This window comes from Vicugna pacos, chromosome 14 (assembly GCF_048564905.1).
Source record: "Vicugna pacos chromosome 14, VicPac4, whole genome shotgun sequence".
NCBI classification, from domain to species: domain Eukaryota; kingdom Metazoa; phylum Chordata; class Mammalia; order Artiodactyla; family Camelidae; genus Vicugna; species Vicugna pacos.
In genome coordinates, this window is record NC_133000.1 from 3,893,749 (window position 1) to 3,911,337 (window position 17,589).

Genomic DNA, 17,589 nt, shown 5'->3' on the forward strand with positions numbered 1-17,589 from the left:
GTCTAAGTGCGGAGCCCACAAGGAGACACAGGTAGGGCTGTTCTCCCCTGGGTGCCGCTGGTTGGGATCTCTGGTCAATCCAGACACTTCCCAGCTGCCCAGGGCCCAAGAGGACTTCTTTCTCTACACAACTGTAACCCACTAGGGAAACACTGAATGGGAAGCTCTGCAAGACCAGAGCTTCTCATGCTCCCATCTTTGCATCCTCAATACCCACATCCACCCTGACACGACATCTCCATGAGTACTTTTGGAAATACTTATGAAGAAAAGGCACTCTTTATGAAAACAAAAACAGAACACATTGCTATTAACTTAAAAATAATAAAGTCACCCCTCCTTCCATAAAAAGCACTCACACACTTATTCACTGCCAGGTAGAAGGCTTACTTAGGTCACTAAAGTAAAAAGCACTGAAATAAAATCAAAAGCAACAGTGCTCTAACTCCATTAAAAGACACCATGATTAAACCACTGTTCACAAGTCGGAAACACATGGTTGGCTCCCGCACCTAAGAAGCATTTCAATAAGAACATCTGTCAGTTATCACTGAAAAAACATCCACTTCTTGTTTTAACTTGGAAAAAAATTTTCTTTGGCACAGTTTTGGACGTGTGGATTACTACAGATGGAGATTCTACGCAAGCTTATACATCGCTCTGTAGACACCCCAAAATTCTTAGAAAAAGCTAATAATCTTTCTTTTGGAGAAGCAGCAGAAAAGAATAAGCCAGTAAGCACAGAGGATGAGGACGGTCTAGGGCACCCCACGCCAGCACGTTCTGTACCAACTGTCAGGGACTTCACGCTCTCCCAAAACCCTTCTCGACTGAGTACTTTCGTGAAAGCAAAGGCTGAACAGTTTCTCTTCCAAAACAAATTATGTATGTAAACTGTCTCTTTCATCTCCTTCTAATACAAATTCTGTGCATAGGATTTTAACTGAGTGATTCTTATATTTAGGTATTTTCAACAACACTGGGTCTCTGAGTTTTTAATTCTATAACCCATAACTCCTCGTAATATCCAGCATTTACCTTTTTCTTCCAACAAAGTACTTTACAGATATTTAAATAATCCTCTTCCAGCCCATGAAACAAGGAGAGGTTTCAGACAAGCGACCTAAAAGGGAGGTGGGCATTTGCACAGCAGGTGATGAGAAGGACAGAGGCAGGAGGGGATCAGTGCAATGATACGGCACCAGGAAACACCAGCAAATATAAAGGGAACACGGCCTGAAGCCTATGTCTCATTCTAACCATGACAAAAGGTTGGTGTGCTTTTTTTTTTTACTATAAAAAGTAAGATTTTTCTTCTGAAAGCAGTATTCCCAACTTACCTAAACATCTAAAACATTTTTGAGAACATCACAAATTAGAACATTTTTATTCCCAGACAAAGGAAGTACAATCTCTTTCTACAAACTATTCAAAACAAGGGGAAAAGCCAATCTATGTCCTTAGTTTGTAGTATAATCTAACCGTTTTAACTTCAAAATAAATGTATGCTTTCGTAGAGGCCTATACCATTAATAAACTGTTTCTCGTGATGAAAATGAACTAAAATAACTGCATTTTATTTAAAAAATTCAATTTTGGTTCCCAGTACTTGCTGAGTTGGCATTAATTAGTACTGCCAACAAGTCCTCCTTACACACTGAGGGGAGAAAATAAATCATTTTATAAAGGTGATAATAATAGCTACCAACACCACAGAGGGATTAACGACCGCCCAGGTGCCAGCCTACAACCCTGTGAACTGGGTATTACTTCGCTCTCATCTACAGATAAAAAAGCCACGGCACAGAGAAGGAACTTGTGCAAGTTCACACTCATACCTAGGGAAATAAACATAGAATCTCAAAAAAGTGCCCCAATTCAAATCTTTTCTTAAATGGTATTGGAAAAGAAAAAAATGTCAAAAATAGGTAAATAGCTGTGTGCATGAGGTATCACTAACCTCCAATAAATACTTTCGAAAAAAGAAATACATCTACTTTGGGCTGCAACCTTCCATAAATTCTGTAACAGTTAAAAAAACTGGGAAACTAGGTATAAGCCATTTAACTGTATCTGACTCTATGCTCCTCACATTCCCTAAAACACAGTGAGGCCCAACCTACTGAGTGGGAGAAAACACTGCAAACCACGTATCTGATAAGGGACTGGCATCCAAAATAGATAAAAGAATTCATACAATTCAACAGCAAAAACAATCTAATTTAAAGATGGGCTTAGGATCTGATTCGAAAGATGACACACAGACGGCCAACAGGCACATGAAGAGACGCTCTACATCACTAGTCATGGGGGAAACTGAAATCAACACCACAGTGACACATCGGGGGAGGGCAGAGCTCAGTGGCAGCGTGTGCTCAGCATGCACAAGGCCCAATGGGTTCAATCCCCAGTACCTCCGTTAAAAAAAAACCCACAATGACATATCACCTCACACCCATCAGAATGGCTATCATCAAAAAGATGAGAAATAACAAGTGTTGCTGAGGATGTGGAGAAAAGGGAACCCTTGCGCACTGCTTTTGGGAATGCAAATTGGTGCAGCCACTACAGAAAACAGTATCGAAGCTCCCCAAAAAAATTAAAACTAAAACTACCACACGATCCAGCAACTCCACTTCTGGATATTTACTGAAGAAAATGAAAACACTAATTCTAAAAGACAGATGCATCCCTATGTTCACTGCGGCATTATTTACAACAGCTGAGATACGGAAACAACCAAAATGACCACCAATGGATGAAAGGATAAAGAAGCTGTGGTGTATGAATACAACGGAATATTACTCACCCATAGAAAAGACTAAAATCTTGCCATTTGTGACAACATGGATGGACCTAGAAAATATTATGCTAAATGAAGTAGATCAGACAGAGAAAGACAAATACATTATCTCACTCATATGCATAATTTAAAAAACAAACCCCCCCCACAAGCTCACAGAGAACAGACTGATGGTTGCCAGAGGTGGAAGGGGAGAGGGGAGAGATGGGTGAAGGGGGTCAAAATGGAAAAAAGAAAATAATTAATTGACTGATGAATTAAACATGATTAGAGTTCCCAAAATGCTATCAATAAGCATTTATAAACTCTCAAAGGATCAGAGAACACTGAGTTTTACATGTAGAAGGAAACACAGAGCATTTGCCAGTGTCTAGTCCAAACCCTTCATTTTACAAAGCTTGGAAGGCTTCAGAGACTTCCCCACATGTACAGATCTAAATGTCAAAACCCGGACTAGAAGTTTCCTTCTGGTCCAATTGCTCTTTTAAGTTTCTGGAATTGAACTACTCAAAGAGAAATCAAAACAAAATTAGATTATTTAAATCTAAAAAATGAAGGTTTCTGGAAAGGAATTAATACTAAGTAAACAGATGCTTAAATAATCTTTCTTGGGACAGTAGATTTTCAAGAAAGCTTCAATAAATGTGACTTTAAAGGCAGGAAGAAAGAAACTTACGACAAAATGGAAGTGGGCTCAGTCTCTGGGGGCTGGGTCAGAAGCCCAGAACCAAAGACAAGCAGGTACGTCATTGTAAGTCTGGCTGAAACAGGCCACATGGATCATGGGAGAGTAAATAATTAGCCTACTTTGAGATTTATTATAAAAACCAGAGGTGGAAGCAGAAAACCACAGGAGGTAACAAGCAAAGTCGCACATAACAAAATGAGATCAGCATCTTCACACATGTTGCACATAATGGAACATGGTATTTAAAACCATACTTTCTAAGCATATTAACAGTTTCAAATCCCAATGGTCTTACCTTTACTTGTGGTCAGTGCCAATAACACACAGCGAAAACTAAAATGTAAATTTTTATCTGGGGTATAAGCTCAATTAAATTTTTTTAAAAAGACAAAATAAGTGCTGGGAAGTAAAGTTGTTTTCTTTGTGCTTCCTTAAGAGTTTCCAAACTCTCTTTTATAGAGCATTTTCCAAATTTTCTATAATGAGCATGTGTAATTTTTTAAAAAATTTTTATTAAAGTATAATTGACTTACAGTGTCGTGTTAGTTTCTAGTGTACAGCAAAGTGATTCGGCTATATATATTCTTTTTCATATTCTTTTCCATTATGGTTTAATACAGGATATTGAATACAGTTCCCTGTGCTCTGCAGTAGGACCTTGCTGTTTATCTACTTTATATATAGCAGTTTGTATCTGCTAATCCCAAACTCCTACGTATAATTTTTAATGTCCAATATGCATTTTAGTCAAATTCAAAAGATCAGCAGGCTTATATGAAACCTTTATCATACTTATTCTAAACGTTCTCTCCACTAAGGTCCTGAAACACATGTTCAAACATTCTTTATCAGTATTAAACCAACCATTTATATGACAGAAAACTCCTTATTTTTGAAGTTTCCATCCCTCTTAAATCAACATTAGAAACAGCAAAATTAGTAAACCAATGGCAACTTAGCTTGAATGTTCCTATCACAGAAATACTATTTTACTAATAAAACATTAACAAAAATTAATTAAATATTTCACTAATAAAAGAATTATATCCATCCTATTTCTTGAAAAAGGAACAAGGAATTTTACTATTTAATATTCTGACTGTATGAATCCCTCCGCCCCATCCCCGACAAGGCACAGGCTTTGCGGTTTTCTCTCCTTCCCTCTTTCTGGAGTGATAAACTGCACTGACCACACACACATTTGACTCCTGGTCAGTGACTCAAGTCTCAGTGAGACTCAAACAATTAGACAAGACAAACAGCCGGTCTCACCTGGGACCTTCCTGCAATAAGCCAGTTATTCACTGCTACATACAGTTCCCACGCCCAGGGTGCTGCGCTAGGCAAGGTTTTTCGAAGTAAAAGACCCACTGAGCAGCTGATTTGTGGCCTCGGCCTCACCGTGTTCTAAGCGATGGAGATGACCCCCTAGTGTCGGGGGGTGGAAAGTAGCCAGGCAGGGCCCCCATGACCTACCACCTTCACCAGAACAACTTCTCCTTCAGCCAACCCTCTCCCAACACCCACTCCCAGCGGGGACGCCCACCACTGGAACCTGAGGAGTGCAGAGCCCCCACCACCGTGCTCCTCGGGCAGCCCTGACCCTGACCTGTGCTGTCACTTTCTAGTCCTGGGCCACCAAAAGCTCCTCTACAACTCCCACTTCAATTTCAAAACACAGGCCACCCCTCTATACGTGTTCAGCCACTCTCCCCATTATTTCACAACTGTTAAGCACACTATTAAACACTAGGCAGCTGCTCTTTGCCAAGTCTGAAGCTACTTCAGCAGCAGAACAAGCACCACGTGATACTGAAATTATTTCTTGGACCAATAACAAGAGGCATTTCTACAGGTACCCTGAAAATGTATTCACTGCAGCCTAAACATAATCATTCATTTGGGTCAGGCTAAAACACGAACCTAAGAGAAACAAACTTCATTAATGTTCACCCGTCAGCGGAACAGTAATCTAGAATGAGGCATATCTGAAAAGATTTGCTTTTAACAGTTACTCAGCCCAATTAAGGTACTGCTGATTTGCCCAGGTACTTTATGCTGACAAATGACAATATTACGTCGCCGTTCTTATTTATGGAATAAAATTTCAAACTCGTTATAAATCTTTTCCCACCTGCTGATTCTCTGAGAAATCGTTCTGTTTTGGTGCGGCCCCTGTTCTCTCCACCACTCCCCACACAACCCCAACCTCAACCACGTTTTACCGGACTCACTCCCCCTGGACATGTGCAGGAGAAATGAAGGGCTCTGGGAAACCTCTACTGTCTGCACAACTCCACCAACTGCAGAAATAAACGACAGTCCTTCCCCTTACGGTCTTTACAATCTAATGAACAGATTAAGAGAAAAATTTACAATACAGGAAGCATGGTAAGTGCTACTGAGATGACAAAAATGCTGTGAAATTAAATGTAGGGGATGGGCAGGCATAGACTTATTCAAGTAAGGCTACCTGCTTGAAACAGCTATGAACGTGCCAGAAATTCACAAAGGCATAGAGGTAAGTATCTTTGCTTTTCTTGACTGTCAGTTTTGTAACTGTCAGAAGATAGAATGAAGTTTTCTTTAAAGAATAAGACTGCAGATCACTTTGAGATGTGCAGCACCATTCTGGGAGCACACCAGAATTTATTCAAATAGGAACACAGACACACCCAATTTTAACACTACGTTTGGAGAAATCTCATTTGGCCAGGCACTGATGTTTCTGTATCCACCAACAATACACACAGGCCACACACAGTGAATGCACCTGTACAGCAGCCCTCGAAAGACCTTAGAGGTCTAAAATTCTTGAGATCAAAATCCCACTTACTCAGTGCGTGACTTGGCAAATCTCTCTGTGCCTCATTTTCTTAACCTGGTTAGAGCACGTATTAATACGTTTATGTAAATACTGTTTGTCTCCCTTAACTAGAATGTAAACACCATGAAAGCAGAAGCAGTCTTGGTCACTGCTGTATCCCCAGCACTCAGCTCAATCTCTAGCACTTAGTAGGCGCTAAATGTATACCTGATACACTTGAGCGGATGAACAGGTCAGTAAAGAATAACACATCACTCAGAAACTCTAGACTTTGACAACTGAACTATGATCCAAACAATCTGTGTAGCTCAGCAATCTGGCAAGATTATCACTTTCAAAGATTTAATTATCACATTTCTTTTGAAATAAAGTAAGATAATAACTGGCATAGCCAAAAATAATTAATCTACACGACCCTGGGAAATCCTCTTAATACAGTCCCTTTAACATCAATGCCTTCTTAAAATGTGAACTGAGAGAGAAACAAACACCCATTTGAGAAAATGGATTCTTCAGTGATTCATCCTTCAATATGATTTAATACTGTAGACTTTAATCCCACCTGATTTCAGCCATTTTTTCATACTGTTCCTCAGCGTGCCCTATAGAATCTGCTTTTAAAGCATCTTTCCGATCCGATTCACACCTTATTAAAGAAAGGTACATGAAATGTACTACCTTTAAATGGAAGATTGCTTGGGGGATTTCCTATATGCATAAAGAGGGCCGGTAAGACAGAAAACTGAAGGAAAGATTTCAGAAGTCTATAATAACATAATCACTAGGCCACGTTGCGAAGAATAACTTTTTTCTGTGACGGCTCATCATTAAGATCGCTAAATGGAAGTCTTAAGGAGCTGATGAAACGAATTCGCCCCATTGTTTGGAAAACAGGTCCTTCTGGCCAAGCACAAAACACCAAGATTTAAATACACACACGTTCTGCTTAACTCGGGACTTTTCAACAGGCATTAGCACTTTCCCCTGAAAGTCGATTTAAATGCCCCAATAACAAACATACAGCAACCTTCGCCGTCAGTTCCTGCCCAGGAATACTTGAAACCGCACGCAGATGCAACTGGCGCATTAAAGTAAACAAATGACAGGAATGCTTAAGCTGTTTTCGAGATTAACGTGGATTCGCAAAGACAAGACTGCCACCTGGACACACGGTGGAAACGGGAGAGCTCTTCCTCTCAGGAAGAGTAGAAAAGGGGGAAATTTTTCAACAGCACTTATTTAAAGTTTCCACCTTCACACACACACCCCGTCCCTCGGCCCCGGTGGGGGGTCTTGGCCTCGCCAGAGGCGCGGGAAGGAAACCCGAGCCTGATTTCCGTCCCCTCCCGGCCAGGAAGGAGACCCTGCCTTCCTGCCGCAGACCCCACGCCCGGGGACCCTGCCACCCGGCCCAGCCGCCGCGGACGGAAACGCGGGCGCTGCTCGTGTCCTTCCACCTCCATCCCCGGCCAGGCCCGTGCCCCGCTCGCGCGCCCACCGCCCGGGGCGCCCCGACGCCGCGGGGGGACCGAGCAGCCGAGCCCGGGGCACCGACGACCGGCGCCCCCCCCGCCGCCACCCTCGCGCCGCCCGCTCCCGGGGTCTCTCCGCCCGCGCTCGCGCCCCGCCGTCCAACCGCCCCCGCCCGGCCGCGCGCCGCCCCCGCCCGGCCGCCGGCCCCGCGCCAGGCCCCGCGGGCGGCGAGGGGCGGGGACGAGGGCCGCCGGCGGGGCCCCGGCCGCCCGCCGCCCTCCCGCCGCACCTACCATGGTACAGATGGAGGCGAATTTGGAGACTGTCATTAGGATTTCCATCCGCCCAGCGCCATCTTCCACCCAATCACAGCGGCGGCGGCGGGCGGGGGAGGAGGGCAGCCGCGCCGCCCGCTCGCACCGCAGCCCGCGGGCGGACCCCGAGCCGCCACGGACCCACGCACCGAGCCTGCTCAGCCGCCGCTGCCGTCGCCGCCTCCGGCGCTCCGGCTCTCCCCGCCGCGGGCCCCAGCCCCCGCCTGCCGGCCGCCCGCCCCCGGCTCCTCCCCGGCGCAGGGCGCAGCCGCTGCCTCGGGGCCCGCGCCTGCCCGCGAAGCCGCCCGCCGCACACCCCGCCCAGCGCGCTGGGGAGCGGGCTCCGCTGAGGCCCTAATGCCCGGCCTGCCCGGCAGCTGCGCGGCCCGGCGGCGCGCCCCGCCCACTCCGCGCACCGGCCCCGCCCACTCCCCCGCGCAAGCCGCCTCGGCCTCGGAGCGCGCGCGACGGGGAACTCCGGCGCCGGCCACACCCCGCGCTTGGCCGAGGCGGGGCTCGGGTGGGCACGCCTCCCGCCCGCGTCCCTCGCGGTCCTAGAGCCCGCGAGCCCGGGCAGGGGCCAGAGGGGCACCGGGGGCGACTCACGACCAGCGCTAATCCTGGAAGGGACTGACCCGCAGCCTCCACCAAGGGCGAAGGGCCAGCTCGTCCCCACTGCCCAGACAGAAAACTGGTGGTGACCACAATAATTCTGGGTGCGGTGGGAGGAAACCTGCTTCTGTACGGTAACGCAGCGTCCCAAGCTCTTAAAATCTAAGGTGGTTTGTTTCTTTTTACATGGGTGAATCAGCTGGGTCAAAACACCGTAATTTATCGAAAGACAAATTAATTAAATAAAAACGATGCATATCCTCCTGCTGTTTGACCATACATTTAGAATATGGTTATAAATATAATTTCTAAATATATTTGTTCTGAAAGTTGAATTGGAAAATAGGGAAGGTCTCAACCCAGACAGCTTGGCTTCACTTCTTCTCACTTGAGAAAGAAGTTCAAGTTAGTAGAACAACTTTATAAATTATTGTATTAGAAAGCTGGCGATATTTCACCATTGGAGGAACTGTACTGATGGGGGTCCTTTTTTGGGTTCCCCCATCTCAGTGCCGCAGAAATTCAGACAAATCTCTAAAATCAGATATGCTTTACCTCATAAGTTCAAAACATTCAAAAACATTCAAAAAAATTAGGTGAAAAACAGATGTCTGGTACATGAATGCTGTTTCCATAGTGATTTCCAGTATAAGCTTGCTTAGGGGAAAAAAATTGCAAACAGAATATAGCCAAGTCCCATAGTAGCTGGTCTGGTTCTCCAGGCACCTGCCTCCCTGGAGTGCTAGGGCCTGTTTTTCACAGCCACACATCAGGTACCTGGGACTGCTCACCTCCTGTTTTCCCGCCTAGACTTGGAAGTATCACCCACCTGAGTTCTTTCTTGCTATGTTCCATCCTGCTTAGGCCTCCAGGGTACGCCTGGGCCTTGGACCAGTGTCGCCATGGCCCTGGATCCTGTCTGTCTTGCCTATTTGGATAAAAGTCTATCATCGTTCTGTCCTCCTCTCTTGCTATTCTGTTCCAGCAAACAGGTCTATGTACCAGAATTTGAGCCCCATCTCCATCTCTGCTGCCCACCCAGATTCCCTCATCCACGAATCCTAAACTGTCACAGGAACAGATGCCATCAGCTTTATATCTAATTTTATATGAGAACAAGGGCTTTTCCAAATGGATTTCTGGTAGAATAGTATGGAGCTGTGTTTACTTGATTTTATAGCCATCTAAATTCACAGGTGATACCACAGATCCTAACGGCAAACCTCAGTGCCTCATCTCCCCAGCCTAAGGAAGGGCACAAACACAGAGTCCTCTATGGGCTAGGTACTGCACTGGCTGGGGTGTTTTTTATCATATGTAACACAGTTGAAGATAAGATTGGACTGAAACATCACATTTTTGCCCCCAGAGCTTGAGAGGGATGTTCTGGGCTTAGAACACAGTTTTTACCTGCAGCTGTATCAGCTTTACAGAGAGCTTCATTGTGCATAGGGAAAGAGGAGTTTGTGTGCAACTGACTTCTTTTGGGCCTTCCTGAGTGTACAAGCTACAAATTGTACCCAGATAAATTCAGGGACCAAGCAAGTAAACAAATTAGGACCGAGCTTAATCCATTCAGTCAGCACAATGATTTTGAATGGTTTCATTTGAATAATTTTACCCAAGTCTTGTACTGCCCAGTTCCTGGCAAGCCACTTCATATTTTCTGTTACTCTTCCTGCCACCAGTTAACCACATGTCACTTCATGTATTTCTGCCACCTCTCTTCTCCCCGAAGGCATCTGGGTTTACACTAGCTAACACAAATGAGTGAAATGCTGCCTGTGATGGGGCGGGGAAGGAAGTGGCGGGGAGGGGCGGGGAGGCGTGTAAGACATCCATAATGACAGGGAGTGCTTTCCAAGGGCTTACCTTCTCACCGAGCATTTTCTCAAATCCTCATAACAACTCAGTGGAGTAGGTGTGATGATCATGACCATTTTCGAAAGGAAACTGAGGCACAGAGATCACTTTCCCCAGGTTGTACAACTAGCCTGCAGTGGAACCAGGATGTTTAATGTGGCTCCAGAGGTCTCACTTGTACCCGCTCCGCTAACCCAGCTCATGTGGAAGTGCCTCATTTTGATTCTAGTCCAATGAGGTTCAGAGGCACTGATTCCTTTGGGACCTGTGTGCAGGTTTTAGCTACAAAGTAGACTCAGCTGGATGTTTCTTTGTCTCATTTCCTTATCTGGAAAACAAGGGTAATGATTATGCCCATCTCAGAAGTAATGAGGATAAAACACAGAGACACAGGGGGCGGGGGGAGGGGAGAGCTCAGTGGTAGAGTGCATGCGTGCGTAGCATGCACGAGGTCATGGGTTCCATCCCCGGTACCTCTGTTAAATAAAAAAATAATAATAATGATAATACACAAATATGACCTCCCCCTCAAAATTAAACAAAAATTAGAAAAAAAATGGAGACATGGTTATAGAGTAGTGCCTGGCACTCAGCACAAACTGGAGAGCTTTGAATGGACTTTCAGTATCAACATTTTAAAAGTCAAGATGGGCAAGAAGGGCCATCAGGCTGCCAATTTAACGCGCCTCTGCTGTGTACCAGTCACCCGACTGGTGTTTCAGATGTATTTTCTAATGTAACCTTCCCGTGCCCTTGGAGCTGGGTCAGTTTGTGCTCATTTTACCACCTTCACCACGGCACTGCCCAGCCAGTGCAGAGCCAGGGGCCACACCCAGACACTCTGACTTGAAAACCCATGGTTCCTCCCCTTCTCTATCCTGCCCATCGACAGCTGAATGACTTAGCCTCCTTCCTGATGGCGTTAATTAACAACAACCAGTTGTCAAGAGGTAGATGTTAAAAACAGTGATGATCTTGTTGGTTTGATTCAACAAAGCAGTGACTTACTTTTCAGTGCTGACTTCTAATTCAGAAGAGTAAAGTCAAACCATACGCATTGTGGATATATGAGTTTGATTGTTGGGCAGGATGGCACAGAGTTAATATATCTAAAATGTTGTCATTATTTAACCTAGGTTTTAAACAGAGGGTCAAAGGCATAGCCCACTTTATGCTCTATTTAAAATTGAAAAGTGAATTCATTCATTGAAACAAATATCTATTGGTCATCTACTGACGATTAAGAGAAATCTGCACCCTCAGGAAGCACACAGTCCACTGGGGGATTTTTATGGAAAATAAGCTGAGAAAATGAAGAACTAAGCACTGTGGGCCCTAAAGGGGAGTGAGACCAGCTCTGCTTGCAGGAGGGACAGGCTGATGGCAGGTTCACAATCCAGAAAAACAGAATGAACAGTGCTAGGGGAGGGGAAGGCAGAGGGAATGTCACGAGCACGGACCCATAGGAGCACAAGGTGTGGGCCTAAGGTTGTGGAGTTTGTGGAGATAAGTATGGAATGTTAAAGTGACAATCCAACCCACAAGGAGACCAGCAAAGGTGACAGTCTCTGGTATCTCTGCCGTCAAGTCCATCAGTACGAGGTGGTGGTATCAGCCCACCTTAAAACCTGTTCCTTGCTCTTCATAATATCAACGTGGATTCCCAGCCCTGAAATTTGTTGAGACTAAACATGGCAGAGAATCTCAAGGAGACATCAAACTAACAGGTCTGTAACTGAAGAGAAAACCTTGACTTCTAGTGAGCGCGGAAGTAAATCAGAATGTTTTCTTTGGTACTCAGCTCCTCACTAAGCAGAGCCTGACTATAGGAGACTGGGTGGGGGGGATGCTGGGGAGGATGCAGGGGAAGATGCTGGGGAGGATGCAGGGGAAAATGTGGGGAGGATGCTGGAGAAAATGTGGGGAGGATGCAGGGGAAAATGTGGGGAGGATGCTGGCGAGCATCCCAGCTCCTTAGAAAAAGTGCAAAAGTTGCTGAGCTTAACTTGAGGAGGGGATGCCTTTTCAAATGCTTCCATTAGCCAATCCTTTCTTCTGTGGAAAGGGGAGAATAGAAAGAGATAGGGCCATAAAGTGACAACCTTGGATACAAACATGATCCATTCCAGTCCCACAGCGATGTACATCTGAACTGCATTTTTTAAATCAACACATATCTGCTGAATACCTCCAACTCATGTAGGCTTGTGGTAGACAAGGAGCAAGAGTCCTGCCTTCAAAAAGCTTGCCATCTAGTTGAGAGAGAAGATGTGTACACAAATCATTTTAAGTTAGTAAGTACCAACTGAGTGATTTATAGTATTATAAGGGTTTAGAGAATATAGTGATTGTTTCTCCTTTAGGTCATCCAAAAATGCTACCACATATTAGAGATTAGGGTCACTTGATCCAAAGGGAAAAATTGGAAAATCCCAAAGAGTAACTATAATTATATCTTTTAAGTAACATTTGCCTCCATCTTATTCCTCAAACACCAACAAGTGTCATGCTACTTCTAAGCATTTGTACTGGCTGTTCCTTCTCCCTGGAGCCCTCTTGCCTTCACATGGTCACCTCCTCAAGGAAGCCTGCCTTGATGCCGCCAGATTGCCCCCTCTCAGTGTAAGCCTGTGAGAACTGGACCCTTGTCTATTTGTAGAGCTCTGTCCCCAAGGCCTGGGAAAGAACAGTAAGTGCTCAATAAATAAATGTTAGTGAATGAATGGAAACTAATCAACATCTACTCTTTTAAGTATGTCCAACTCCAGAGCAAATAGAAGCAGAAGAATTCTGGCACATAGAGGTGTTTTATCTTGACAAATCAGCACAATGAATCTGAAGTTCCTGAAGATGCTCACAGATACTCTGCTGCTTCTCTGACTCTCCTATGGGCTGCAGGTTCCCATTTTCAATTCAGCATTTGCTCAGCTCTCGCAAGAAAATTCATCAGAGGAAGAAAAGAAAAGACAATGTACTTTTTGGGCTCCAGAAAGTCTCAAGCACCTACGTCTAACTTCCCCAGTCGTAACTCTGATTTTCTTTATTGTGCCTTTCGGTTTTCCTATGGAGACAGCTTCTCACTTCATCCTGCCCTCTCCCTACGACCTACTTCTCAAAATGTTCAGGGTGATTTTTCTACATGGTTTCCCCGAGTTTAGCCATGTGCTTGGAGTTTGGTTCTAATGTATGATTCCACTGTCATTTTTTGCATCTTAGCATCCACCATGCTTCCTTGCTCTTGACCTTAATGAGCCTCCCTAGGGCACCTGGTGTGGGGGGAGCTTACCCCAGGGTGGGTTGTCTTGAGCCATGCAAGCTTGTCATGATTTGAGAGAAACGGACATGGCTTCCATTTCTTCCTTCTAAAAAACACTATTAAAACAGCCAACCGGAGCAAACTTCACCAACAGCAAAATTTCCAAAATATATTTAGCATAAAGAAACTCAGATATGCCAGAAACTGTTAACGGTGATTTCCCATGACTGAGGAAGTGGGAATGGGTGAGCTGGGAACCAAGATGGAAGAGAGAATTTTCACTATACACTTCTTTATGCTTTTTGAGTTTTGAGCCATGCAAATGGATAACTATTTCAAAACTGAAGTAAATTGATTTTTTTCTAAAAATATAAGTAAAAGACATAGTTATGTGGCAATATTCTTAAATATTAGGCACAATCTAAACAAGAATTTTTGTCAAGTAACTTACAACTCCAGTCTAACTCCGGTCTCTGCCTAAGCAGGACACACACTTGAACTGACACTTCCCTCCTTAGGACTCTCCTCTGGCCCTCACGGGCTCAGATGCTGCGGGCTGGGAAAGACAACAGTCTCTTCACAAGAGGCCTTTTGTCTTCCTGTTTCAAGAGTCAAAAGGAAGAAGCTGTGGAGGAAGTGAGAGATGGGGAGAAGGGAGGTGAATCCAGGAATTCCTGTTCGTGTTCCTAGAGGTCCATCCTCAAGGCCAAACAGAGAGGAGGTAAGGTGACCACAGTCCCTCCCGTGGCCATGGAGTCAACAATCACACGATCAGCATCACGTAATCTCGCACCCAACCCCGTCCCCAGAACAGCCCCGGGCTTTTCCCAGCACAGGAACAGTCTCGTCCTCCCAGGCACTTCTGCTTTTTAACCTTTTCTGGGGTTTTTGGTAGGGCTTTTTTTTCTTTCCATTAGCCTTTCCCAATTCCCTTTGGTCAATTCTACCAAACATGGTAGAAATTTTACTTTTTTTTTTTTTTAAAACACAGGAGCAGATGTGTCTACTTTCTGGCACAGAACTTGAAGATACACAAATGACATATTATACCAGAATTTCTTTTACTATGTCTTCCAGGTAACAGGGAAATGCGTGCCCATCTTTCTGAGGTCCAAGCCTGGGGCTGCTCTCCTGCCGACTGGGCACACTTTGTCCCCAGAACCACTGCTTCTTCCCCTCTGCTGCCGTAAGAAGCAAGGAGTTTTTTATTTGAAGAACTCCACTGTTGGGAGTGGGGGGTAATATCTCAGTGGTAGAGCACATGCTTAGCATGCAGGAGGTCCTGGTTCAATCCCCAGTACTTCCATTAAAAAAAAAAAGAATTCCACTGTCAATCATTATTAAGAAGCAGGAAATAGACAACCAAAATAATAAAGGGCAAAACAAACTTTATAAAGCTCTACAACAGTTAGCAGTGGTTGACCCCTGAAATACTAGCAGGTTTCAAGTTAATCAGGGTGTTAGAAGACTTGGTTGACTCCCTTCTCTCTGCCCCTGCACAATGTCCAGTCTGTGATTCTGAACAAGCTCCAGTTTTCTCGTTATACAAAGGGGGAGACCCTGACTCCATCAGGTTGTGGGGAAGATTAAATGAGACATTGCCCCTAAGTACTTGGAACTGCAGCCAGCCCCCAGGATGAATGAAATAAGAGTGTGCAGCTGTTCACTTGGAATCTTTCCTCTCGTCTCCTAGCAAGATAGTTACGTCAGAAGTGTGCATGGTTGCTGATTCAGAAAGTGATGAATTCACAATAACAAAATGTGGGAACAATGCACATGTCCATTGATGATGAATGGATAAACAAAATATGGTAAATACATATGTGGAATATTATTCGGCCTGAAAAAGGAACAAAATTCTGACACCTGCTACAATACGGATGAGCCTTGAGGACACTGCATGAAATAAGCCAGTCACAAAAAAACGAATACTGTATAATTCCACTCACGTGAATTGAGTAAAATAGTCAAATTCATAGAGATGAAAGGCAAGATGGTGGTTGCCAGGGACTGGGGGGAGTGGGGTTTAACGGGCGCAGAGCCTCTCTGGAGGATGACGAGGGGGTTTGCGGTATACACGGAAGTGGTGGCTGCACAACAGTGCGAATGTACTCGATGCCACTGAACTGGATACTTAGAAGTGGTTACAATGCTAAGTGCTATATTATGTATGTTTTACTGAAATAAAAAAACAGTCATTCAAAAACACTCACCAAGGGGGAGGGTTCGGCTCAGTGGTAGAGTGCATGCTTAGCACGCGCGAGGTCCTGGGTTCAATCCCCAGTACCTTCATTTTAATTAATTAATTAATTAAAAAACAATTAACCCCCCCTCAAAAAAAAAAAAGAAAAAGAAAAAGACCAAGGACTGTAGACAGACAACGATGTGTTCAGTTTATACTGAGTTCCTCTCCACTCTGGGCCCCGAGAGCACAGATCACTTCCGTGGACTTGCCTGGAGATTCACCTCTTCTGCCACCCAGTGTGGTTCTCCACCCTCAGGCTTGACTTCCCAGAGCTTCCATGGGCCCGCTCCGGGATCCTTGCTTGGTTGGAATCACACACGACCAGCAGGTGCAGAGGCTACACACCAACAAGGCCTGCCTGTGGCTCAGCAGGAAGCCATGCCTCGTCCCCGCTCCCCTGCCCAGCTGTTTCTGTACCTCCCCTTCAAGGGCTTCCCTCATCCTCGGGAACCACCTTGACTGCCTCTTTTCCACCTGTGCTGACCCTGTGGGCTGAGTGACTCAGCGTCTGGCTCGCCCACTTGGCCAGGCACTTGGCCCTGCGAGACGCAGCTTTCTGAATCTGCTCCCTGACAAGATTCAGAGTCTGCCAAGCAGCTGAGGTCATTCTCTGCCTGTCACCATCCCGAGGAAAAGGAGAGCAGAAGCCACCATTCACCAAGGCTGGAAACTTGAGCATCATCCACGTCCACTTTCCCTCCTCTGCCCCTCCAGGCAGCCCAGTCAGTCCCACCTCTGGAACACCTAGTGTGTGTATTTCCTTCTGAACCTCCCTCCCATCCTGCTTCAGATCAGGGCCCACCATCCCCTCATGAGCTGCTGCACCAGCCTCTGGTCTGGTTTCTCTCCTCCAGTCTCTGCCCCTCCAGTCCTTTCTCCCCATGATGGCCCGGTCTGGCGTCCCCAGATGCAAATCCGGTCCTGGTGCTCTCCCGCTGAGCAGCTTCCCCAAGTCCCCAGTGCTGGAGGGCCGAGCTGAAGTTCTTTCCCTGCCAGAATAGGTCCCTCACATCAGACCCCACCCTCCAGGCCAGCCCCGGCCCCTCCCCTAGCCTGCCCCACTCTATTCCAGCACACTGAGGGTCTCCTCCGGGGGGGGGGCTTCTACTGCCTCTGCCTTCGCCTAAGCTGCTCCTTCCGCCAAGAACGAGCACATGGCCTGGTTTTCCCAGAACACTCTCTGTTTACACTTGTTGTCCGGTGTGATTATTAATAACCTTCCTTTCACTCTTCAAAGTGTCCTGATTGGCGCAAGTTATGTGGTCACACTACCTCTGCCCTAATTCTTCACCTGGCAAATCTCCACTCGTCTTCCGTGAGCCGCTCAGTGTCGGAGGTCCTGGAAAGCCTTGCACACCTCCTGCAGGGAAATCCGCTGCCCCGTCAGTGCCTGCCAGCCTTCTCCGTGTGACTTCACGACAGCTACAAGGCACGTTGTCAGGGAACTGCTGTGCTGCCTCCCCTGCTAGACTCCTTGAGTCTTAGATACCTTTTCATCCCCAGTACTC

At 45.8% G+C, this 17,589-nt stretch overlaps 1 protein-coding gene across 2 annotated transcripts in view; it reads right to left on the bottom strand.

The window, feature by feature from the left end:
* Positions 1-8,493, bottom strand: part of USP12 (ubiquitin specific peptidase 12) — a 67,310-nt gene extending 58,817 nt beyond the window's left edge. The window contains exon 1 of one of the 2 annotated variants that reach the window (XM_072976042.1): positions 8,085-8,493. In XM_072976042.1, coding sequence (XP_072832143.1) covers positions 8,085-8,132 — 48 coding nt within the window. In that variant the 5' untranslated portion in view covers positions 8,133-8,493. The remainder of the gene's footprint in view (positions 1-8,084) is intronic. The other variant, XM_072976041.1, reaches the window with a different exon arrangement.
* Positions 8,494-17,589: the final 9,096 nt, after the last annotated feature.